This window comes from Giraffa tippelskirchi, chromosome 4 (genome assembly GCF_054371585.1).
Source record: "Giraffa tippelskirchi isolate mGirTip1 chromosome 4, T2T-mGirTip1v1.2.pri, whole genome shotgun sequence".
Classification (NCBI taxonomy): Eukaryota; Metazoa; Chordata; class Mammalia; order Artiodactyla; family Giraffidae; genus Giraffa; species Giraffa tippelskirchi.
In genome coordinates, this window is record NC_137278.1 from 42,691,720 (window position 1) to 42,714,399 (window position 22,680).

General features: G+C 35.0%; 1 protein-coding gene across 14 annotated transcripts in view; it reads left to right on the forward strand.

The window, feature by feature from the left end:
• VPS54 (VPS54 subunit of GARP complex) overlaps positions 1-22,680 on the forward strand; it is a 101,157-nt gene that overhangs the window by 62,449 nt on the left and 16,028 nt on the right. For 13 of the 14 annotated variants that reach the window (XM_081588341.1, XM_081588348.1, XM_081588346.1 and 10 more), the window contains 9 exons: positions 1,255-1,595; positions 12,049-12,178; positions 12,758-12,939; positions 13,522-13,634; positions 16,704-16,767; positions 19,384-19,489; positions 20,368-20,455; positions 21,030-21,151; positions 21,262-21,342. In XM_081588341.1, coding sequence (XP_081444467.1) covers positions 1,255-1,595; positions 12,049-12,178; positions 12,758-12,939; positions 13,522-13,634; positions 16,704-16,767; positions 19,384-19,489; positions 20,368-20,455; positions 21,030-21,151; positions 21,262-21,342 — 1,227 coding nt within the window. Of the gene's footprint in view, positions 1-1,254; positions 1,596-12,048; positions 12,179-12,757; positions 12,940-13,521; positions 13,635-16,703; positions 16,768-19,383; positions 19,490-19,744; positions 19,840-20,367; positions 20,456-21,029; positions 21,152-21,261; positions 21,343-22,680 lie in introns of those variants that run through there. The other variant, XM_081588355.1, reaches the window with a different exon arrangement.

Sequence of the window (22,680 nt, forward strand, 5' to 3'; positions counted from 1 at the left end):
CTCAGAATCTCTGTCTAATACTGTATGGAATATTCACTTAGAGTACATTTAGTCCCAAATAAACAGGAAACACAGAGTGTTTTAAACAAGGGGATTTATTAGTTCATATAACAAAAAAAATCCATAGGTAGGTCAACCTTTAGATGTTTAATAGAGAAGTTGATGATATTATCCAGCCTTAGTTTTGTTCCCATGTTTCTCTCAGTCTGTCTTCTATGTATCTTCTTTAGCTTTAAGCTCAGGTGGTTCGTTTGCTGATTGGCCCACCTTAAACCCTTATCGTATCTTTGGAGACTTACATTTGGATTCTGCTTCCCTAGAACCATGTAGATCCTGAAAAAGAAATCAAGAATTTTGAGAAAGGGACGGCAAGTTATGAAAGTTCAACCTTGAATGTTAAAGTAGGAATATAGCTCCTTATTTCTTAGTAGTCCATGAAGACATTGATTTACATAAATTTTCTCTTGACTCATCTGCCTTTCAGTATTTGTTAAATACCTCCTCCGTGCACAGTACTTACTGTTCTAGGCAGTAGGATACAGTATCTCATGGAGCTGACACTGTAATGGCAAGAGACCTAGAACTGAAAAATTAAAAGATAGTGATAACTGATATGTCTTAAAAACTGATTAATGGGATAGGATTGCTGGTAGGAGTTAGAGGAGGCTTCTTTGAGGAAGTGACATTTGTGCAAGAACCTTAGTGATGAAAAGGAAACATGTATGTAAACATCAAGGTGGAGAGCATTCCTGGCAGAGGAAACAACAGAGGTACTGAGATGGAAATAGTGAAATTTAAAAGAATAGGAAGAGAACCAGAATGTCTTGAGAACACTGAATGAGTGAGAAAAGATGTGAGATGAGGAGAAATGGATATAAAAGTAGATATGGTAAGGAATACGGATTGTGTTTTCTTTTTAAGTAAGCACATCAATGAATACAATCCTCTGACAGGCAAGTTATGTTCAATGTAACCTATTGAAGAAGTGAGAGAAATATGCACTGTGTTTTAGGGAGATCGCCATTTACAAAATTAATTTGTAAGTGTAGCCCTATGCCTAAACTTTAGGGAACCCATCTCTTCAGCAGTTCTTTTTTCACCAGTCACCTTTATTGTGTAATTGAAGATAGAAATTCTGATATGCATGACCTTGACTCATTTGAAAATGCTCAAACATACACACACAGTTCACTTTTGAAACCTTGGGTACAAAATATTTTATATCAATTAAAAATGTATCCTGTTTTCTTCTAGGCAACCTTAAATATCATTCATAGTGTTGTTCTCTCAGTTCTTGACAAAAACCAAAGGACTAGAGAATTGGAAGAGATTTCACAACAGAAAAATGCTGCAAAAGATAATTCACTAGATACAGAAGTGGCTTATTTAATCCATGAAGGCATGTTTATAAGTGATGCATTCAGTGAGAGTGAATTAACACCTATAGCCATAGATACTACCTCTCAAAGAAATGCATCTCCAAATAGTGAGCCCTGCAGCAGTGATTCTGTATCCGAACCAGAATGTACTACTGATTCTTCATCCAGCAAAGAGCAGATATCATCATCTGTTACTCCAGGAGCTGTGGATATTATGTGAGTATGGTGACTGTTGCCAGATTAACAAGACTTTGAATCATTTTATTAATGGTTTAAATAAAACTGATTATTCAGTTTATTGAAAAAGTATGTATACTTCAGTCTTTTGGAATTTAACAAAAATAAATGAATTTTATGAAACATATATATTTTTGAAAATTTATGGAAGGTAAGGAGATGAGTTTTAGAAATAAAATTGAGAATTATAGAATTTTAAGTCTAGGAAGAAACCATTTAATCAAATGCCCTCAATTTGGAGAGTTTAGATGGCTTATTTAAAGTCATTAGTGGCAGAACCTGTCCTGGAACTCAGGTCAGTATTTCCTTGGTTATGTTTCTTTCTTTTACTGTATCACCTTTGTATTTTGTGGATAGTAAAGATGTATTTGGTTTACAATTTTTTTTTCTTAAATTAGTTTATTTTCTATTTTTTAACTTTACAGTATTGTATTTGTTTTGCCATACATTGACATGAATCCACCATGGGTGTACATGTTTTCCCCTTCCAGAACCCCCCTTCCACCTCCCTCCCCATCCCATCCCTCCAGCTCATCCCGGTGCACCAGCCCCGAGCACCCTGTATCATGCATTGAACCTGGACTGGTGATTCGTTTCACATATGATAATTTACATGCTTCCATGCCATTCTCCCATATCATCCCACCCTCGCCCTCTCCCGTAGAGTCCATAATACTGTTCTATTTATCTGTGTCTCTTTTGATGTCTCGCATACAGGGTTATCTTTACCAATTGACTAAATACCATATATATGTGTTAGTATACTGTATTGGTGTTTTACTTTCTGGCTTACTTCACTCTGTATAATAGGCTCCAGTTTCATCCACCTCATTAGAACTGATTCGAATGTATTCTTTTTGATGGCTGAGTAATATTCCATTGTGTACACGTACCACAGCTTCCTTATCCATTCATCTGCTGATGGGCATCTAGGCTGCTTCCATGTCCTGGCTATTATAAACAGTGCTGTGATGAACATTGGGGTACACGTGTCTCTTTCAAGTCTGGTTTCCTCAGTATGTATGCCCAGCAGTGGGATTGCTGGGTCATATGGCAGTTCTATTTCCAGTTTTTTGAGGAATCTCCACACTGTTCTCCATAGTGGCTGTACTAGTTTGCATTCCCACCAACAGTGTAAGAGGGTTCCCTTTTCTCCACACCCTCTCCAGCATTTATTGTTTGTAGTCTTCTGGATAGCAGCCATTCTGACGGGCGTGAAATGGTACCTCATTGTGGTTTTGATTTGCATTTCTCTGATAATGAGTGATGTTGAGCATCTTTTCATGTGTTTGTTAGCCATCTGTATGTCTTCTTTGGAGAAGTGTCTGTTTAGTTCTTTGGCCCACTTTTTGATTGGGTCGTTTATTTTTCTGGAATTGAGCTGCAGGAGTTGCTTGTATATTTTTGAGATTAATTGTTTGTCCATTGCTTCATTTGCTATTATTTTCTCCCATTCCCAAAGGCTGTCTTTTCACCTTGCTTATAGTTTCCTTTGTTGTGCAAAAGCTTTTAAGTTTAATTAGGTCCCATTTGTTTATTTTTGCTTTTATTTCCAATATTCTGGGAGGTGGGTCATAGAGGATCCTGCTGTGGTTTATGTCGGAGAGTGTTTTGCCTATATTTTCCTCTAGGAGTTTTATAGTTTCTGGTCTTACGTTTAGATCTTTAATCCATTTTGAGTTTATTTTTGTGTATGGTGTTAGAAAATGTTCTAGTTTCATTCTTTTACAAGTGGTTGACCAGTTTTCTCAGCACCACTTGTTAAAGAGATTGTCTTTTCTCCATTGTATATCCTTGCCTCCTTTGTCAAAGATAAGGTGTCCATAGGTGCGTGGATTTATCTCTGGGCTTTCTATTTTGTTCCATTGATCTATATTTCTGTCCTTGTGCCAGTCACATACTGTCTTGATGACTGTGGCTTTGTAGTAGAGCCTGAGGTTAGGCAGGTTGATTCCTCCAGTTCCATTCTTCTTTCTCAAGATTGCTTTGGCTATTCGAGGTTTTCTGTATTTCCATACAAATTGTGAAATTATTTGTTCTAGTTCTCTGAAGAATACCGTTGGAAGCTTGATAAGGATTGCATTGAATCTATAGATTGCTTTGGGTAGTATACTCATTTTCACTATATTGATTCTTCCAATCCATGAACACGGTATATTTCTCCATCTATTTGTGTCCTCTTTGATTTCTTTCACCAGTGTTTTATAGTTTTCTATATATAGGTCTTTTGTTTCTTTAGTTAGATATATTCCTAAGTATTTTATTCTTTTCATTGCGATAGTGAATGGAATTGTTTCCTTAATTTCTTTCTGTTTTCTCATTGTTAGTGTATAGGAATGCAAGGGATTTCTGTGTGTTAATTTTATATCTTGCAACTTTACTGTATTTGTTGATCAGCTCTAGTAATTTTCTGGTGGAGTCTTTAGGGTTTTCTGTGTAGAGGATCATGACATCTGCAAACAGTGAGAGTTTTACTTCTTCTTTTCCAATCTGGATTCCTTTTATTTCTTTTTTTTGCTCTGATTGCTGTGGCTAAAACTTCCAAAACTATGTTAAATAGTAGTGGTGAGAGTGGGCACCCTTGTCTTGTTCCTGATTTTACGGGAAATGCCTTCAGTTTTTTCCCATTTAGGATGTTTGCTGAGGGTTTGTCCTATGTAGCTTTTATTATGTTGAGGTATGTTCCTTCTAGTCCTGCTTTTTGGAGGGTTTTTATCATAAATGGATGTTGAATTTTGTCAAAGGCTTTCTCTGCATCTATTGAGATAATCATGTAGTTTTTATTTTTCAATTTGTTTATGTGGTGTATTACATTGATTGATTTGTGGATATTGAAGAATCCTTGCATCCCTGGGATAAAGCCCACTTGGTCATGATGTATGGTCTTTTTAATATGTTGTTGGATTCTGTTTGCTAGGATTTTGTTAAGGATTTTTGCATCTATGTTCATCAGTGATATTGGCCTGTAGTTTTCTTTTTTTGTAGCATCTCTGTCAGGTTTTGGTATTAGGGTGATGGTAGCCTCATAGAATGAGTTTGGAAGTTTACCTTCCTCTGCAATTTTCTGGAAGAGTTTGAGTAGGATAGGTGTTAGCTGTTCTCTAAATTTTTGGTAGAATTCAGCTGTGAAGCCATCTGGTCCTGGGCTTTTGTTTGCTGGAAGATTTCTGATTATAGTTTCAGTTTCTGTGCTTGTGATGGGTCTGCTGAGATTTTCTATTTCTTCCTGGTTCAGTTTTGGGAAGTCGTACTTTTCTAAGAATTTATCCATTTCTTCCAAGTTGTCCATTTTATTTGCATATAGTTGCTGATAATAGTCTTTAATGATCCTCTGTATTTCTGTGTTGTCTGTTGTGATCTCTCCGTTTTCATTTCAAATTTTGTTGATTTGATTCTTCTCCCTTTGTTTCTTGATGAGTCTGGCTAATGGCTTGTCAATTTTATTTATCTTCTCAAAGAACCAGCTTTTGGCTTTGTTGGTTTTTGCTATGGTCTCTTTTGTTTCTTTTGCATTTATTTCCGCCCTAATTTTTAAGATTTCTTTCCTTCTATTAACCCTGGGGTTCTTCATTTCTTCCTTTTCTAGTTGCTTTAGGTGTAGAGTTAGGTTATTTATTTGACTTTTTTCTTTTTTCTTGAGGTGAGCCTGTATTGCTATGAATCTTCCCCTTAGCACTGCTTTTACCGTGTCCCATAGGTTTTGGGTTGTTGTGTTTTCATTTTCGTTCGTTTCTATGCATATTTTGATTTCTTTTTTGATTTCTTCTGTGGTTTGTTGGTCATTCAGCAGTGTGTTGTTCAGCCTCCATATGTTGGAGTTTTTAATTATTTTTCTCTTATAATTGACATCTAATCTTACTGCATTGTGGTCAGAAAAGATGCTTGGAATGGTTTCAGTTTTTTTGAATTTACCAAAACTAGATTTTTGGCCCAGGATGTGATCTATTCTGGAGAAGGTTCCGTGTGCACTTGAGAAAAAAGTGAAATTCATTGTTTTGGGGTGAAATGTCCTATAGATATCAATTAGGTCTAACTGGTCTATTGTATCATTTAAAGTTTGTGTTTCCTTGTTCATTTTCTGTTTAGTTGATCTGTCCATAGGTGTGAGTGGGGTATTAAAGTCTCCCACTATTATTGTGTTATTGTTAATTTCCCCTTTCATACTTGTTAGCATTTGCCTTACATATTGTGGTGCTCCTATGTTGGTTGCATATATATTTATAATTGTTATATCTTCTTCTTGGATTGATCCTTTGATCATTATGTAGTGTCCATCTTTGTCTCTTTTCACCGCCTTTGTTTTAAAGTCTATTTTATCTGATATGAGTATTGCTACTCCTGCTTTCTTTTGGTCTCTATTTGCATGAAATATCTTTTTCCAGCCCTTCACTTTCAGTCTGTATGTGTCCCTTGTTTCGAGGTGGGTCTCTTGTAGGTTTACAATTTTCAGTTGTTCAAAGGCATGAGTCTCCAAGTGGGTCACACTGTCTTTTTAAATATTACTTTTTAAAACTTATTTTGAAATAATTTCAGATTTACAAAAAGTTGCCAGAATTATTTAAAAAAAACAAAAACAAAAACCTCTAGTATATCCTTCACCTTGCTTCCCCAGTTAAGTCTATATCACATTGCCCTCTTTCTCCCTTTCTCTCTCTCTTTTCATCTCTCCTTTCTTTGTCTCGCATGTTAAAATTTTTACTCAGTCATTTGACAGTAATTTCAGACTTGATGGCCCAAATACTTCAGCTTATATTTCCTAAATACAGTAACACTTTCTAATAACTGCAGTATACTAGTGAAAATAAGAGAACACTGATCCATTATTGCCATCTAACCCATACACCCCATTAAGTGTTTTGAAAAGAAAGAACAAAAGCGAAATAAAGCCAAAAAAATCTTTCTGGTCTGAGAACATCGTTTATATTTTGTAATTATTAAGAGTAATAGCAACTCAGTATATTTATTCATTTTGATATAAGTGAGATTATGGCCTAGGAGCTTATTAAGTTTGCAGTTATAGTGTAGAGTCAACTATAACACCTCCTCTCCCCACTATCAATCAAGCAAACCCTGAACTACCTATAAATAAAAGTATTTTTTTCTCTGTTTAGGCTTATACTTTCACATATATTGGTTAGGGTTCAGTCTAAAACTGCTGTTAAAAGAGATGCTAAAGCATTTATAGTTTAAGCAATGTATTAATAGAATTTTGTTTCTCTCCTGTAACAGTTAAGAGGTAGGAAATTTTTTCTGGAGCTGAGAAGGTAAATCTACCATCTCATTTTGTGGCTTCTACCTGTGTCTTACGAGGCTGCTCCAATTTTATCATCTCATTTCCATCTGTAGTAGCAGGAAGGAGAGGACAAAGGCTGATACTCTCCTTACTTTTTTGTTTTGACTTTTTAGTTGGAATGTAATACATATATAGGGGAGTGCACCAGTTACAACATTCAGCTCAATTTGTTATAACAAAATGAACATGCTGGTGTAATCACCACTCAAGTTAAGAGACAGAACATTACAGCACCCTATTGCCACTGTGCTTTCACTTTTTCCCAAAGGAAACCATTAAAACTATTGATTTTTCCAGGTTTTCAACTTTTATATAAATGGAACCATTGAATTATGGTCTTTAGTCTCTAATTTCATTCATTTCCCATTATATTTGTGATATTTTTTTTTCTAAGTTGTTGCATATAGTAGTTTATTTGTATATAGATGTTCCACTTTCTGACTGCACAACAGTGTATTTATCATTCTGCTGTTGATGAAGTTTGGATTATTTTCAGTTTGTTGTGACTATTCTTATAGATGTCTTTGGTGTACATGTCATAAGTATTTCTGTTGAATATATACCTAAGAATGAAAAAGTATGTGAATAGTCAATTTAACTAAAGCCAAATAATTTCCCAAAGTGATTATACTCCTTTACAGTCCTATCGGCTGTGTGGAAGCATTCCTGTCTCTCCACACCTTCATTCATCTTGATGGTGTCAGTCTTTCACACGTTAGTAAAACATTTTGGTATGTCACAGGTATAATAGTTTAAATTTTTATTTCCCTGATGATTGGTAAGAGGACACTTTTCATATGTTTACTGGCTGTTTGAACATCCTCTTGTGAAGTGCCTATAAATCCTTTGCCCACTTCTCTCTTGATTTACCTTTTATTTCTTACTGATTATGGGAGTTCTTTATGTAGTCTCAACACAGCCCTTTGTCAGTTGGTCCATGATGCAAATACCTTCTCCCACTCTGTGGGTTGGCTTTTCACTTTTTTATTGGGGTCTTTCGTGAACAAGAGTTCTTAACTTTAATATAATTTTATGATTCATTCTTTCCTTTAATGGTTTATGTTTTTTTGTGTGTCCTCTTGAAGAAAATCTTTCACTACCCTAAGACTTTGATGATATTCTATTGCTTTTTTCTGGAAGATTTGCACATTTAGTATATGTGCTGCCGAAGAGAGCACACCCTTGCACATTTAGATCTGCAGCGTATCTGAAATTGATTTTTGTGTGTTGTGTGAGGTTATTTTCTTTTTTCTCATGTAGATATATTTTTGACCTCACACCATTTATTGAAAAGACTGTCTTACCCATTGCTATATAGTACCACTCTTGCCTTAAATTAAATATTCATATATAAATGAGTCTGTTTCTAGACTCTGTTTTGTTCAGTTGTCTTTCTTCGCACTAGTACCATTAAGTAAGATTATATTAGTTATGATATCTTTTTAATTAGCCTTAATATCTGATAATTTCTCCTACCTTTTATTGTTCTCCCAAGATGCCTTAGATGTTACAAATCTGTATGTATTTTAGCTTTGTTAGCTCTCTTGTTACTGTCACATAAACTTGTTCATATTTTTCCTTTCTATTTAAGAGCACAATTCAGAATTTGCAATCCCACATTCTAATGGCTAGAATATTTTCACATGTCTATATCTAGCTGTAAGAGAGGCTTGAGAAATAGTGTATAGCTTGTTGGTTATTTGATAGCTAAAACTGTTACTGTGGCAGAAGAGAGAAGAGATATTAAAAGATAGCTGGAAAATGTGCCCGTACTATTTGAGATTCCTTTAAATCAAACGCAGTCTCAGATTTTAACCCACCCCTCCCACCTCCATTGTGGCTCACTATGCACTTTAGACCTTCTCTGGCTTTCCGCAATGACGTGCTCCCATAGCATGATTACAGAGCATCTATAAATTGTTCCTTCTATGTTTCATAGGTACATAAATGTCTGGAAACTACCCACTTTCCATTGCCAAAGGGGCAATGGATTGATTGAATATATTTATACATTTAACCCTAACTAGTTCTTCCCTGTGTCAAGTGTTTTTGCAGTATGTAATTGTGTCACAGATACAGTACATGCAGAAATGATGCCTGATTTTTGTATCTTTGTTAGTGGTAGATTTTCCTTGTTTTCTTACATTATCAAAATAACCTACAACTTTGTAAGTTTATTGTAATGTAAATATGGGCACAAAAGAGTAAATAATTTCCCAGGCAGAGAATGGGAAAGAAAAAATAATGGATAGGATTAGAAAGTATTGTAGATTTTAAAAACTTTTTTATTTTAAATTGTGGTTAAAAAAACACATGCAGTTTATCATCCTAGCCATTTCTAAGTGCACAGTTCAGTAGTGGTAAATAAATTCACACAGTTGTACAACCAGTCTCGAGATCTTTTTCTTCTTACAAATATGAAACCCTATGCACATTAAACAGTAACTCCCTATATCCTACCCTACCAATCCCCTGGCAACTACCCTTTTACTTTGTATCTCTGTGAGTTCAGTGACTCTAAGTACTTCATATAAGTGGAATCATACACTTATGGTTACACTTGTCCTTTTGAGACTGTCTTACTTTGTTTAGCATAATGTCTTTAGGGGTGTCCCAGGTGGCGCTAGTGGTAAAGATCCCGCCTGATAATGCAGGAGACTCAGGTTCGATTGCTGGGTAGGGACTATCCCCTGGAGGAGGAATTGGCAATCCACTCTAGTATTCTTGCCTGGAGAATCCAGGGACAGAGGAGCCTGGTGGGCTATAGTCCATTGGGTCACAAAGAGTCGGACAGGACTGAGAGGCTAAGCACAGAGATGTCTTTAAGTTTCATCTATGTTGTAGCATGTCAGAATTTCCATCTTTTTTTGAGGCCGTATGATATTCCATTGTAGGTATATACCACATTTTACCCATTTATCTGTCAGTGGACTCTTGGATTGCTTCTATCCCTTAGCTGTTCTAAATAGTGCTACTGTGAACATGAGTGTGCAAATACCTCTTTGAGATCCTGCTTTCAACTCTTTTGTATATGTAACCAGACATGGTTCATGTTTGTGAGCAGTTTTTTGTTTTTTGTTTTTCCTGTCAACAGTAAAGAGATCCAGACTTAAAATTTTAAAAATCTTTTTTAAAAGCAAAATTACAAATAATTAAATAAATTAATTTATGAAGCTCACACTTCCCAGCTTTATGGGAAGTGATACTGAAATAGCACTTGGGCGTTTATAGAAGTAAATGTTGGAATAGAGGAAGCTTAGCAGGTTAGAAATAGAATTAGACTAATTATGGGTTCTAGTCTTATGCTTTTAACCTTGTGACCTTGGGTAGATCACTTAAACTTTCAAGGTTCAGTATCCTCATCTGTTAAGTAGGACTTTATCTGTCTGCCTCAGAATGTGAGAACCAAGTAAGATACTGTTTCTGAAAGTGTTTTAAAAATATTAATCCCTCTATTATTTTAAGCACTAGTAAATAAACTTAATGACGTAACTTTAAAGGGTAGCAGGTAATAACTTTCTTCAATACCTTAACCCAGTGGTTTGCTTCAAATTAATAGACATCACATCCTCTTTGAAATGTCTTTGAAAGTTGTTGTCGTTCTTTGGTCACTAAGTCGTGTCTGACTCTTTTACAACCCCATGGACAGTAGCCTGTCAGGCTTCTCTGTCCATGGTATTTCCCAGGCGAGAATACTGGAGTGGGTTGACATGTCCTTCTCCATGGGATCTTCCCAATCCAGGGAACAAACCCACGTCTCCTGCATTGGCAGACAGATTCTTTACTGCTGAACCATGAGGTAGAAAAATTATGCTAAGGCACTTCACTTTAACACTAAGCTGAATTTTGGCACAGAATCAGTGTTCTTTATACATGCTTTGAGGGGGGGAGGAATGCATAAAAAGACAAAAAGTCTTCACATTTCTTCCTCAAAATTGGAATAAATGCATTCAGTTCAGTTCAGTTTAGTTGCTCAGTCGTGTCTGACTCTTTGCGACCCCGTGAACCGCAGCACGCCAGGCCTCCCTGTCCATCACCAACTCCCGGAGTCCACCCAAACCCATGTCCATTGAGTCGGTGATGCCATGCAACCATCTCATCCTCTGTCGTCCCCTTCTCCTCCTGCCCTCAATCTTTCCCAACATCAAGGTCTTTTCAAATGAGTCAGCTCTTCACATCAGGTGGCCAAAGTATTGGAGTTTCAGCTTCAACATCAGTCCTTCCAATGAATATTGAGGACTGATTTCCTTTAGGATGGACTGGTTGGATCTCTTTGCAGTCCAAGGGACTCTCAAGAGTTGTCTCCAACACCACAGTTCAAAAGCATCAATTCTTCTGCGCTCAGCTTTCTTTATAGTCCAACTCTCACATCCATACATGCCCACTGGAAAAACCATAGCCTTGACTAGATGGACCTTTGCTGACAAAGTAATGTCTCTGCTTTTCAATATGCTGTCTAGGTTGGTCATAACTTTCCTTCCAAGAAGTAAGCGTCTTTTAATTTCATTGCTGCAATCACCATCTGCAGTGATCTTGGAGCCCAGAAAAATAAAGTCAGCCACTGTTTCTACTGTTTCCCCATTACTTATAATAAATACTCCTATTTAATCGTAAGTTCCTTAAGAAAACATATTCCCTCCAGTGTCTAGCACTTAAATACAATAAACGCTGAAGAAATACTAGTTCAGTTGATCTAACTGTTAATAGTCATTCATAATTATAAGTAAAAAGTGGGCCTGTTTGTTCCTTCCTTCCATTTCTTTCCTCTTTCTTCCACTATGTCATCCTGGGCATCCTGTGCACAACCTGCCATAGCTATGACCTTGTATCTAATGTTTTGTTTTGCTTGTTTGTTTTTTGCTATAGTTTTTGCAGAATTTCCAGTCAGAGTCTGAATTAAGTATTAAAAATACTACAGCAGAGAGAGAAGATTATTCAAGATTAGGGAGAAATTTATTTTTACTATCTGAACTTGCTTATATGATGCCCTGCCACAAAATTAAAACTGTGTGATACATCAAAATAGAATTTTCCCTTAAATGTAAATTTTACAGCTTTTTGTTTTTTATTGGTATGTCATCTGTGGAGATCAGTGTGTTCACAACTTTTCTTGACTTAATCTCTTTTTGTCATTTTCAGGGTCAATGAAGATGTGAAATTAACTGACTTAGAGCTAGGAAAGCTGGCAAATAATATCCAGGAGTTATTATATAGTGCCTCAGATATATGCCATGATCGAGCCGTCAAATTTCTCATGTCAAGAGCAAAGGTTATTTGTTTTGATAAAGTTTAGATATTTTTTACATAGTAAAATTGCTTTGAAAATCTAGAATATATCCTTGCTTTTATCCCTATATTCTGCGTAATGCATACTGTATTTTTAACACTTAATAAGGTATTGGTGTGGTCTTTCAGGGAGTTGTTGAAATGTAAAATAATCCAAATAAAAGAAATAGTAAAACTTAAGGTTGAATTTCAAATAAATGATTAAAAGACTTAACTTAATAATTATTTGAAATTAATATGCTATTTTTGTACATATATATGTGTATTACTAACCTAATAATTTATTAAGAAAATTAGTAGTTCTCCAGTATTATGAAAATTGTGTAGTATGACCTGAATTTATTTGAGTTACTTTATCTTAAAGGGATCAGAATAAAATTTAGCCATCTTAAACTTTTAATGCTTGATTTCTGGGACTAAAATATTGAGAAATTTCATTGAAAATTATCTTAAAATAATTTTTAGTAATTAGTGTAAGTGTTATAAAATAAGTTGGTTTTATAGCTATTCCATATTTTGTATTATACTAACTCATGAATATTATGTTGTCTTTAAAATTTAGGATGGTTTTCTTGAGAAGCTAAATTCCACGGAATTCATATCACTTTCCAGATTAATGGAAACATTCATCTTAGAAACTGAACAGATATGTGGAAGAAAAAGCATGTCATTACTTGGAGCACTTCAGAGCCAAGCAAATAAATTTGTAAATAGGTTTCATGAAGAGAGAAAAACCAAACTCAGGTATTATTACCATGTCCATTCTGTTCATTTTTTCCCCCTTTTCTTTATAAAACACAGTTATATTTAAAAGAGGAAACTTCATTGATTGGCCAATTAAAACCCCTGACAGTTGTTTTTCTTTTGAATTATAGACATTGTGTAATTAAAATCACCATTTCTTGGCTTTTGAAAGGGGAGTTAGAATGTTTATTTCCATGAAAGTACTTATCCTGATAGACTGACTTTTGCTTTCCCACTCAAAGTGAAGTTAATTATGTTTTACCATTCTTCTTGACTAGGCTAAGAGATATAAAAAGGGAAATATTTCCTGAAACTATTTGTACCATTTATGAATGACCTCAGTTTATTAAGCTGTTCAGCACTTTTTAAAAGTCTCATGTACTAGCAACAGCTAATGACCACTACTCTTTAGAAACTCAAATGCCTTGTATTGCATGGGCTCTACTTGAATTTAACTAAGATACACGTAGTCTTTTATAATATATAAGTCTTAAGTACTCACTTGGCTTTTCCTTTTCTTTTCACCCTAGGAGACAGGTTGAAATATTATTAAAGTTTATCTTTCTTTTTACTTTTGAATAGCCTTCTCTTAGACAATGAGCGCTGGAAGCAAGCTGATGTTCCTGCAGAATTTCAGGATCTTGTTGATTCTATATCAGATGGAAAGATTGCTTTACCTGAAAAAAAATCAGGGGGTATGTGTACTCTTTCACACATTCTGTTTCAATTTTATATTGTTTATTGATTTTGTAAGAGTGCTTAGTATTTTTTTAATTGATAGTGCCTCTTGGAAACCTTAGAACTAATATTCCCAGCTTAGTTAGTAAGTAGTTGACTTGAAAAGTATGTGGCAATTTATAATAATTTTAAATATTTATTGAATATTAACCAGATTCCAAACATTGGACCAAGTGCTTTATATGCGTTTACTCTCCCAACAACCTATGATATTGTTACCTTGTTTAATATTGAGGAAGCATGAGGCTTCCAGGGGTTAAGGAATTTGGTACAAATGAAGATCTGTGATTTGAAACCAACTTTATGTAATTTCATAGCTGTGTTCTTAACCACTGTACTATATTGTTTAGAGAATATGTATTATACTGGTAAGCTTCTACTATGTGTCAGATATTGAGACATAGATAAGAAGTACAATTTTACTTTAGAAGGATTAAGTCTAATGAAAAATATATTTGTTAGCAATCACAAGAAATGTAGTTGTGATATGATAGAGAAAACCAAAATGTAAAGAACCATAGAAAAAGACAACTATGAAGGAGACTACAAAGGAAAGGCAGGGAGCCAGGACAATCTAGAAGACAAAAGTTAAAAAATTAGTTTCAAGAAAATTGTCATTGGTATTAAATATCAGTCAGGTTTCTTGTGAAAGATACACAATGGCTAGAAATATTTTTGTATGTCAGTTAAAGTGTAATACCAGGATGCATTGTAGTTATGAAGTTCTTGAATGTTTTTAATGGAGGAGGCAGTTGCACTATTTTTATGCATTTAATGAAAGTTTAATATTTTTACATAGAAATATTTTAAAATTGTATACTGTACCATAAAATGCAACTGTATTGCAAGAGAAAGACTGATAGTGACCACTTGTTTGACACACAGGAGATCATTTGCAGTCTTTTTAATTCAGTGGAGTGATAGAGCCAGGTTGTAGTTCATTGCTGAGTAATTCAAAAGGTAAGGAAGGGTAGACAAGTGTAAGGCTACCTTTTCAAACAGGCCTTTCAAGTTTGGCTCTGAAGGGAAAGTAAACAATGAAGTGGCAGCTAGAGACACAAGTGCTATTAGAGAGACTATTACCTTTAAATTCACTTAGGGAATTGAGAGAAGAGTTTTAAGAGAAGCTGAATTATATTTTTATGCTTAATAGAGGAAGAAGGTTGATTTAAAATAAGAGTGACATAGAGTGATTGTACGGGTAGGACCCCTGGAATTGAATCCACAGTTCAAGAGAGGGGCTCCCTCTGCCCACTACAACGAGAGGGGGTGAGAACAGGTGAAAATTAGAGTAATTCAAATATAGTAGAGAGAGAAATTGAAGAAATCAAGTAAATTTCTGTTGTTTAGTGACCATTTTTAGTAGATAACAGTGTTGGGTGGTGGTCACAGTTTTTAAATTGATTATATGATATTAGCAAAGCAAAAGTGTTTAAGTGGCAAAGACTGAAAGAAAAATAAGACACTCTGATCATCCTAAATCACAAACTTAAAATTATAAGACTTATTATCCGTCTGTTCTTTCAAGCTGTATTTGATTGACTTTCCACCGTGTGAGGTGTTATGCTAGATGACTGAGACATGTCTTATCCCTACAGAGCTCATACTCTTGGAGTTCACTATCCTGAACACATTCCAGTTTTGAATTAAAATCATAACTCTATAAGTGATTTAATTTATCGTGTGTTTTTCCCACAGAGTGAACTGTTTATTTTCACTTCCTCTTTGTGGGATACGGACAGTAGAAAGTTTCTCTTACAAACCCTGCTCTGTCTTTTGTTTTTCTCTGACCAGGAATAAAGTATATGCTATTAGAAATTCATTAATATTTTACTAGTTCATGCAAAGTTAAGGATTGTGGGTTATATTCACTCACCCATCATCCATTTATTGACTTACTAACTACTTAGTGAGGCATTGGGGAGATGAAGTTTAGTGGATAGCAGTAAATATTAATTTAGTGCTTACCCGATGCTAGATGGTTTGTTCTAAGCACTTTACGTTGTTATCTCATTTACAGGTCCATGAGCTGTAATATTCCCATTTAACAGATATGGAAACTGAGGCACAAAGAGGTTAAGCAACATACCTAAGGTTACATGGCTAGAAAGTGCTAGAGCTGGGATCCAACTGCAGGCAGACTGACGTTAGGGCCCTTTTTAAACTACTGTGCTAAGTCACTTCTCTGCAGTATTGAGTGTTGGTTAACACACAACCCCTGTCCTCAGGAAACTTTAATCTGACATAGAGAGTGAAGTGTGATTAGAAATTATATCACACTGAATTTCTTTACTTGAAAAAAATGAGAATGTAGATATTTAATGTCTTAGAACAAAGGGACTTGAAACAGGGAATCATTATGACTTACTTGCCCATGGTACTCTGTTTAATTGGCTGATTCAAGACAGTAATCCAGTCCACTGTTCTTTTCACCTCAACATACTGAACTTTGTTTTTTAATGATAAAAAATACCACGTGCTGAAAATAAAGTAACTTTTGGATAAAGATCATAAAAAGTAAATATATAATCTCTCCATTGAATTTAGGTATTAACTTGTATTCTAAAGATTATAATAAAACCAGTTGAAATGCTAGTTATGCCTTTCCAGACTAATAACACTCTTCTTCTTTTACTTCTTATCAGTCATCTGCCAGATACCAGACCTAGAGGATAGCCAGTTTGTAAGCATTATCTCTTTCACTGACAGCTACACTTAAAGATAGGTATCGTTATCTATGTTTAATGGATACAGATACTGAGACTCAAAAGAAGTAATTGGTCTGAAGTCATTTATCCAGTAATTGGTGATACTGGAACTCAGATTCAAATTTCTCTGATTCCAAATCCAGTATACTTGGCTTACTTTGTGCTAAATTGTTTTCCAAGAAGTAGATTTATTTGCAAAAATGAGGTCGTTCCAAGCCTTAGATAGGAACTTCTTCGGTTTTTTCCTAGTTTAAATTTTTTATACAGTATTTTGTTTCATCTTATACCCATATCTCTTTATTTGCTTTAACACTTTAGCTACAGAAGAAAGAAAACCAGCTGAAGTTCTTACTGTTGAGGGGCAACAGTATGCTGTTGTTGGGTGAGTGACACATTTTTCTTTATTAGTTGAGTCAAGTATTTAAAACATAGGTCTTCTAGTTACCCCTTGATGTGAACTGGAAATTTTAGATGAACAATTGGAAATCTTACAAAGAATTTTAAATAAATTTTATGGATTCCTTTTTATTTTGTAGTATTCTGTATCCATTAGAGACTACACTGGCTAAACAAAAAAGGGGTTGGTTGATTTTTCTCATACAACAAGAACTTTGAGGTACATCCAAGGGTGCTACAGTGGCTCTCTGATGTAAATGTCTCAAGCTCTTTCTGTCTTGTTTTCCTGCAACTTTCTTTGTGTGCAATATGCAGCGTATTGAAGTTGTGAGCTCTGGAGTCAAACTGCTTAGGTTTGAATCCCAGCAACTCTGTTATTTTGTGACTTTGGGCAAGTTACTCTGTGTGCCTTAGTTTCCTTCTTTGTAAAACAAAATGTGGGAAATAGTACTGTACTTAGAATTATTGTGAAACAGGTAATTCCTGTAAAGCATCTTGCACAGTTCTAGTTCACCTAACAGGAAGTTAATAGTTGTTGGTAGTTGTTTCCGTTACCATCATTTGCCATTAGGTCTTTTTATTCTTTTACCAATAACAGTATTTCAAATTCAAGTTAACTAAGAAAAATATAAATTCCAGTGTTGTTTTTCTAGGACTATATGCCTTTTATTAATAGATACTTAAGATAATATCTTCATATACTTTAGTAACAGTTAATAGTTTAGGTATTTTCATATATATGATCTCATTTGATCTCTCCAACCGTACTATGAAATAGACATTTCAGGTATTATTGTTCCCTTTCTATGGTTAAGAGAAATGGAGTTTAGAAGTTTAAGTATTTAATATAAAATTACCCACATGGAGCCAGAATTAGAATCAAAATCTAGCTCCCATTATCTATACCAGAATTCTCTTTCACTTTTCTTCTTTGTTTCTTGTCACTAAATGAGTCTTTTCTGAAAAAGCCATCCCCTCCAGGAAGAATGAATGATCCTCCCCTTATAACTCTGTGTGCCTCTATCATGGCTCTTTCTGCAGTGTATTAGAGTTATTTATTTGTGTATGTATCTCCCTAGTTATTTTCTGAATTCCTCAAAGATGGGGATCATTTACCATTTTAATTTTTCTTGGCACCTAATAAGCACTCAATTAGTGTGAATAGAATTTATGCTTTTTCTCAACCTGTATATTCTCCAAAACTCCAAAGTACCACCATTGTAAGTTAAAGCTTCCATTCCTTGCTTTTCTGGAATTCTTTTCCATTTCTGGTAGGACAAAACTTTTTTCAACCTCACTGTAATCTTAGTCCTTCGGTCTAATTGTCGTTTCTTTCCTTAATTACCCATTGCAATTGGCCCTCTATATCCACAGGTTCTGCATCCCACTAACCAGCATGTAGAACCCATGGATATAGAGGGAAGACTTTGCTATGCCATTTTATATAAAGGACTTGAGCATGCATGGGTTTTGGTATTCATGGGGTATCCTGGAACCAGTCCCCCATGGACACTGAGGGAGGATTGTGTCTTGTTATTCTTCCCTTGCTTAATGGAAATGGTCCCCTCTAGCTATCTGTCTTTCTTGCTCTTTAAGCTAAGAGACTACTGCCAAAAAGCTGAACTCTCTGGCTAACGGGGAAGTATTGTATTTTCAGCAAGAAGATTGCAAAAGATAGCAATGGACTCCTGCCCAGTAAAACAGACTCTAGGATTATGCATGGAGAGTAATGTATGGTCTAACAATTAAGCTGTTATAAAGGATAGATACTCTCCTCCTTGAAGCACTGCTCTCTCTCCTTCAGACTTTTATAAAACATTATTTTACATGGATCGCTCATTTCTCAGAATCTCATTGAATTTAGATGTCCTGTAATGAATGGCTGTTTCCCTCTTAATTTCAACCTTTACATCAGAGAGCCACTGTTGCACCCTTGGATGTACCTCAAAGTTCTTGTTGTATGAGAAAAATCAACCAACCCCTTTTTTGTTTAGCCAGTGTAGTCTCTAATGGATACAGAATACTACAAAATAAAAAATATCTTGCTAATGAGCTGATAACTTTCTCATCTTTGGAAAACCTTTTGTGACTTACCAATAAGCTTCTTAGGAGATATATTGTTCTCAGAAGCCACAATTTCTCTTTTATCTCAATAGGAAAATCTAGACTAGGCCCTTCCTTAATTCAACATTTATGATAACCTGCTACATAATCAGAAACACTGCTTAAAACTTTTTTCAGTGTTGGCCAAGGATTTTTAAATTGGCCAAGGAATGGGATACCTGCCTTACTGAAGAGACTTACTTATTGCAGGTGTCACACAGAGAGTGATGTGCTCATAGCACAAAATTTAAGGAAGTACCCTTTCTCAGTGTCATGAAAGTGCATGCCCTGCAGTTGCACAACCTTGAAACTGAGTGCCTCCTTAATTTTACACCCTAGAGGTTTTCTGTTACCTTACCCTAGTCCCTACTTGCTCTGCTTATAGGTAAAACACATCATTGAACAGTTGCCAGGGTCAGTATTGATTTTTGTATGCAAAATCAGTTTGATTTTTCTTGTTTTGAGTGCCTACTGGTTCATCTCTCTTTTTTTTTTGTAGAACTGTATTGCTGTTGATAAGAATTATCCTTGAATATTGCCAGTGTGTGGATAATATCCCATCTGTTACTACTGACATGCTCACTCGTCTATCAGACTTATTGAAGGTATGTATGATTTCACTCTTATGGAAAAATAGTTGGAAGAAGTAATACATTAGGGTGTGAATAATCTTCCAACTCTTAGACATTTCAAGGTCATGGTATCTTTAAGACATTAATTTTGTGACATTTGGCTGTGGTTGATTCACAACATGTTATTTGAAGGCCACCTGCTTCCTTCTCACTCAACATTTAGTGATACCTCATTACACCCATAGAGTTGTTAATGACATTGGAGACAGGAGATGATTTGTTCGTTAGGTGCTGAACTTGACTGAGGCCACTTAGGTCAAAAAACCTGGACTGGTTTCAAATGTGCATGGAAGGAATTCACTGAACTTTACAAAATTCATCTCACTAAGGTTAGAGATTTTTCTTTAAATCATTCTTTCAGAACCATTGATGTGAAGTGAAACTGTGGTGATAGTTTTATTCAGCCATTTCATATTAACAGATATTTTAAACTGCTAGATAGAGAAAAGGCTTTATTTTTTCAAATATCTAATCTATCAATTAATTCTGTCCCGAGGTTGTCATATTTTAGTCCAGACAGATTTTGTTACCTTTTGAAAATAGGACTATCCAATTACAATGACTAAAACAACAAGTTTTGTGAATGCAAATTCAAGATTAATTTTTGAACAACTGATTTTTAGAATTTCTCAACTTTTTTCCTACCAGACTGTAAATACTATTATTGGGAAACACCCTTTTTTTTTTTTTCTGTCATTACATAAACAAATCCTAATTGCTCCTACTAGAAAAATTCATTTGGTCCTTGAATAAGAGCAAAGAGGAATGTATTATTAGAATTAACACATTGCCAGCAAAAAAAGTGTAGTTTTTAATAAATTGTTGGTTTTTTCCCTTCCTTCCTTTGTTAGTACTTCAATTCAAGAAGTTGCCAGTTAGTTCTTGGAGCTGGTGCACTGCAAGTTGTTGGACTAAAAACAATAACTACAAAAAATTTGGGTATGGATTCTTGCATTTAATTCACATGCTGAGGCGTTTCAGTAATGTCACTATACTTAGGTTTTTATATTACGTGGTGTTTTTGTGCCTCTAACCAAAGGCTCTAAAAGTAGCAGTTCTACTTTACTTTTTCTATGTATTGCCATAATTGAAAAACAACTTCTGAGAAATGTTATAAGGAATTTTTAGTCTAATAAATGTAAGTTATTAGAAGTTACACTACTGTTAAAAAAAATGTTAAAATATAATCTGTATTAAGTACATAAGTGTGTATGGGGTGAAAGGCATCAATGTCATGAGAATCAATTGTCCCCTTAGCTTCCTCATGCCATTCTACCCACAATTTGAGTCCATTGGGAAAATTAGCAGAATTCATTACATCATTCAGTACCAAATGATTTTCTTAAACAAAATGAAATATGTTGCTTTCTGTCACTGTCTTCTCCATTTATGTAATAAACTTGGGTCTGTAGAAAATTGATTTTTTTTTTTTTTTTTACATAATTTGGTGAGTAATTAAAGTCAGCTAATACCTTTTTTTCTTCCATGATATGTCCATCTTCTGGATCTTCAGCTCTTTCTTCACGCTGTTTGCAGTTAATTGTGCACTACATTCCTGTGATCCGGGCTCATTTTGAAGCTCGACTGCAACCTAAGCAATACAGTATGCTTAGGCATTTTGATCATATCACTAAGGTACCTTTTCATGTATTTTCTACTGGAGTTTCATAAATTTAACTCCTTAATTGTTAAGTATTTTAGATGTGTCCCAGGTCTTTAATGTGCAATGTTATTTCTCGTTATAGGACTACCATGACCACATAGCTGAAATATCAGCTAAGCTTGTAGCGATAATGGATAGCTTATTTGACAAGCTGTTATCTAAGGTAATGATTTATGGAAATTATTAAGCTTTGCTTAAAAGCATTGTGACTTTTCACAGTTAGTTCTAACAAGTCAAAATTCTTCAGGATTTAGGGAAAAACTCGAATGTTCAGATCACCCAAATAGTTGATCTTCATTTCCTAAGGGATTTGAGGATAGGGATGAGGGAAGATGATTTCAGAGATGAGAGAGACCCTTTATAGAAGTAATTTTATATTAGCTGCATTGAAAATTATGTATCTTCTTCAAAACATATTTTAGTTTGAAAGCCTTCCAGAGATAGAATTGAGAAAATAAAGATCAAAATAGGGAAAAAATTAAATTACTTGTGATAAAGTGTGTTACTTTATTTTTTAGGCTTAAAAAGCAGAGCCTGAGGTGCTGGGTTATTTCCATCATAGATATTCAGTTTCAGTATTTGTTTCTTATTTGTTTCCCATTCTAAATAGGCCATTAAACAGAGCACTGTTTTATAAAGGATTCTTAATTACACGGGGAAAGTATCTTCAGAAAAATGTCACTTAATCAGGCCTAGTCACTTTTGCCCTATCTCTCACTCTTTACTTTCCCTAAATTATTCAGTACCTGTTTTAGAGAGAAAGCAGAAATCTCAGAACTTGAGAGTTTGAAGCTTTGTTTAGTTTATACTTTTGCCCCAGAGCATTTTTACAGTAATCTTATAAAGCAAGGCACTTTGATATGCTTTTCCTTCTACTTGGATCCTTCAAATTCTGAGATGGCAAGAGCAGCAGACTCATAAAAATTATAAAAAGACAAGATAAAGTGGTGCCCATTAACACACAAATCTTTGAAGTTGACAGTGAGAAAGGAGTGATTGGAAAATAAGATTGCATTTGTTTAATGTTTAGTTCTCAAGCATTTTGGTCATAAGACCCCTTTACATTCTTAAAAATAATTGAGGACCCCCAAATAGCTTTTGTTTATGCAGATATAGCTATCAATGAGTACCACATTAGAAATTAAAACTAAAAAAATTTAAAACTCATCTAGAAAAATGGTACTGATGAACCTATTTGCAGGGCATTAATAGAGACACAGATGTAGAGAATGGATTTGACACAGTGGGGAAAGGAGAGGGTGGGATGAATTGAGAGTAGCATTGAAATATATACATTACCATTTGTGAAATAGATAGTTGGTGGGAAGTTGCTGTATAGCACAGGGAGCTCAGCTTGGTGCTCTGTGACGACCTGGGAAGGGTGGGATAGGGGTTTCGTGGGGAGGCTCAGGAGGAAGGGGATATATGTATGTAGATGGCTGATTCATGTTGTTATATGGCAGAAATCAGCACGACATTGTGGAGAAATTATCCTCCAATT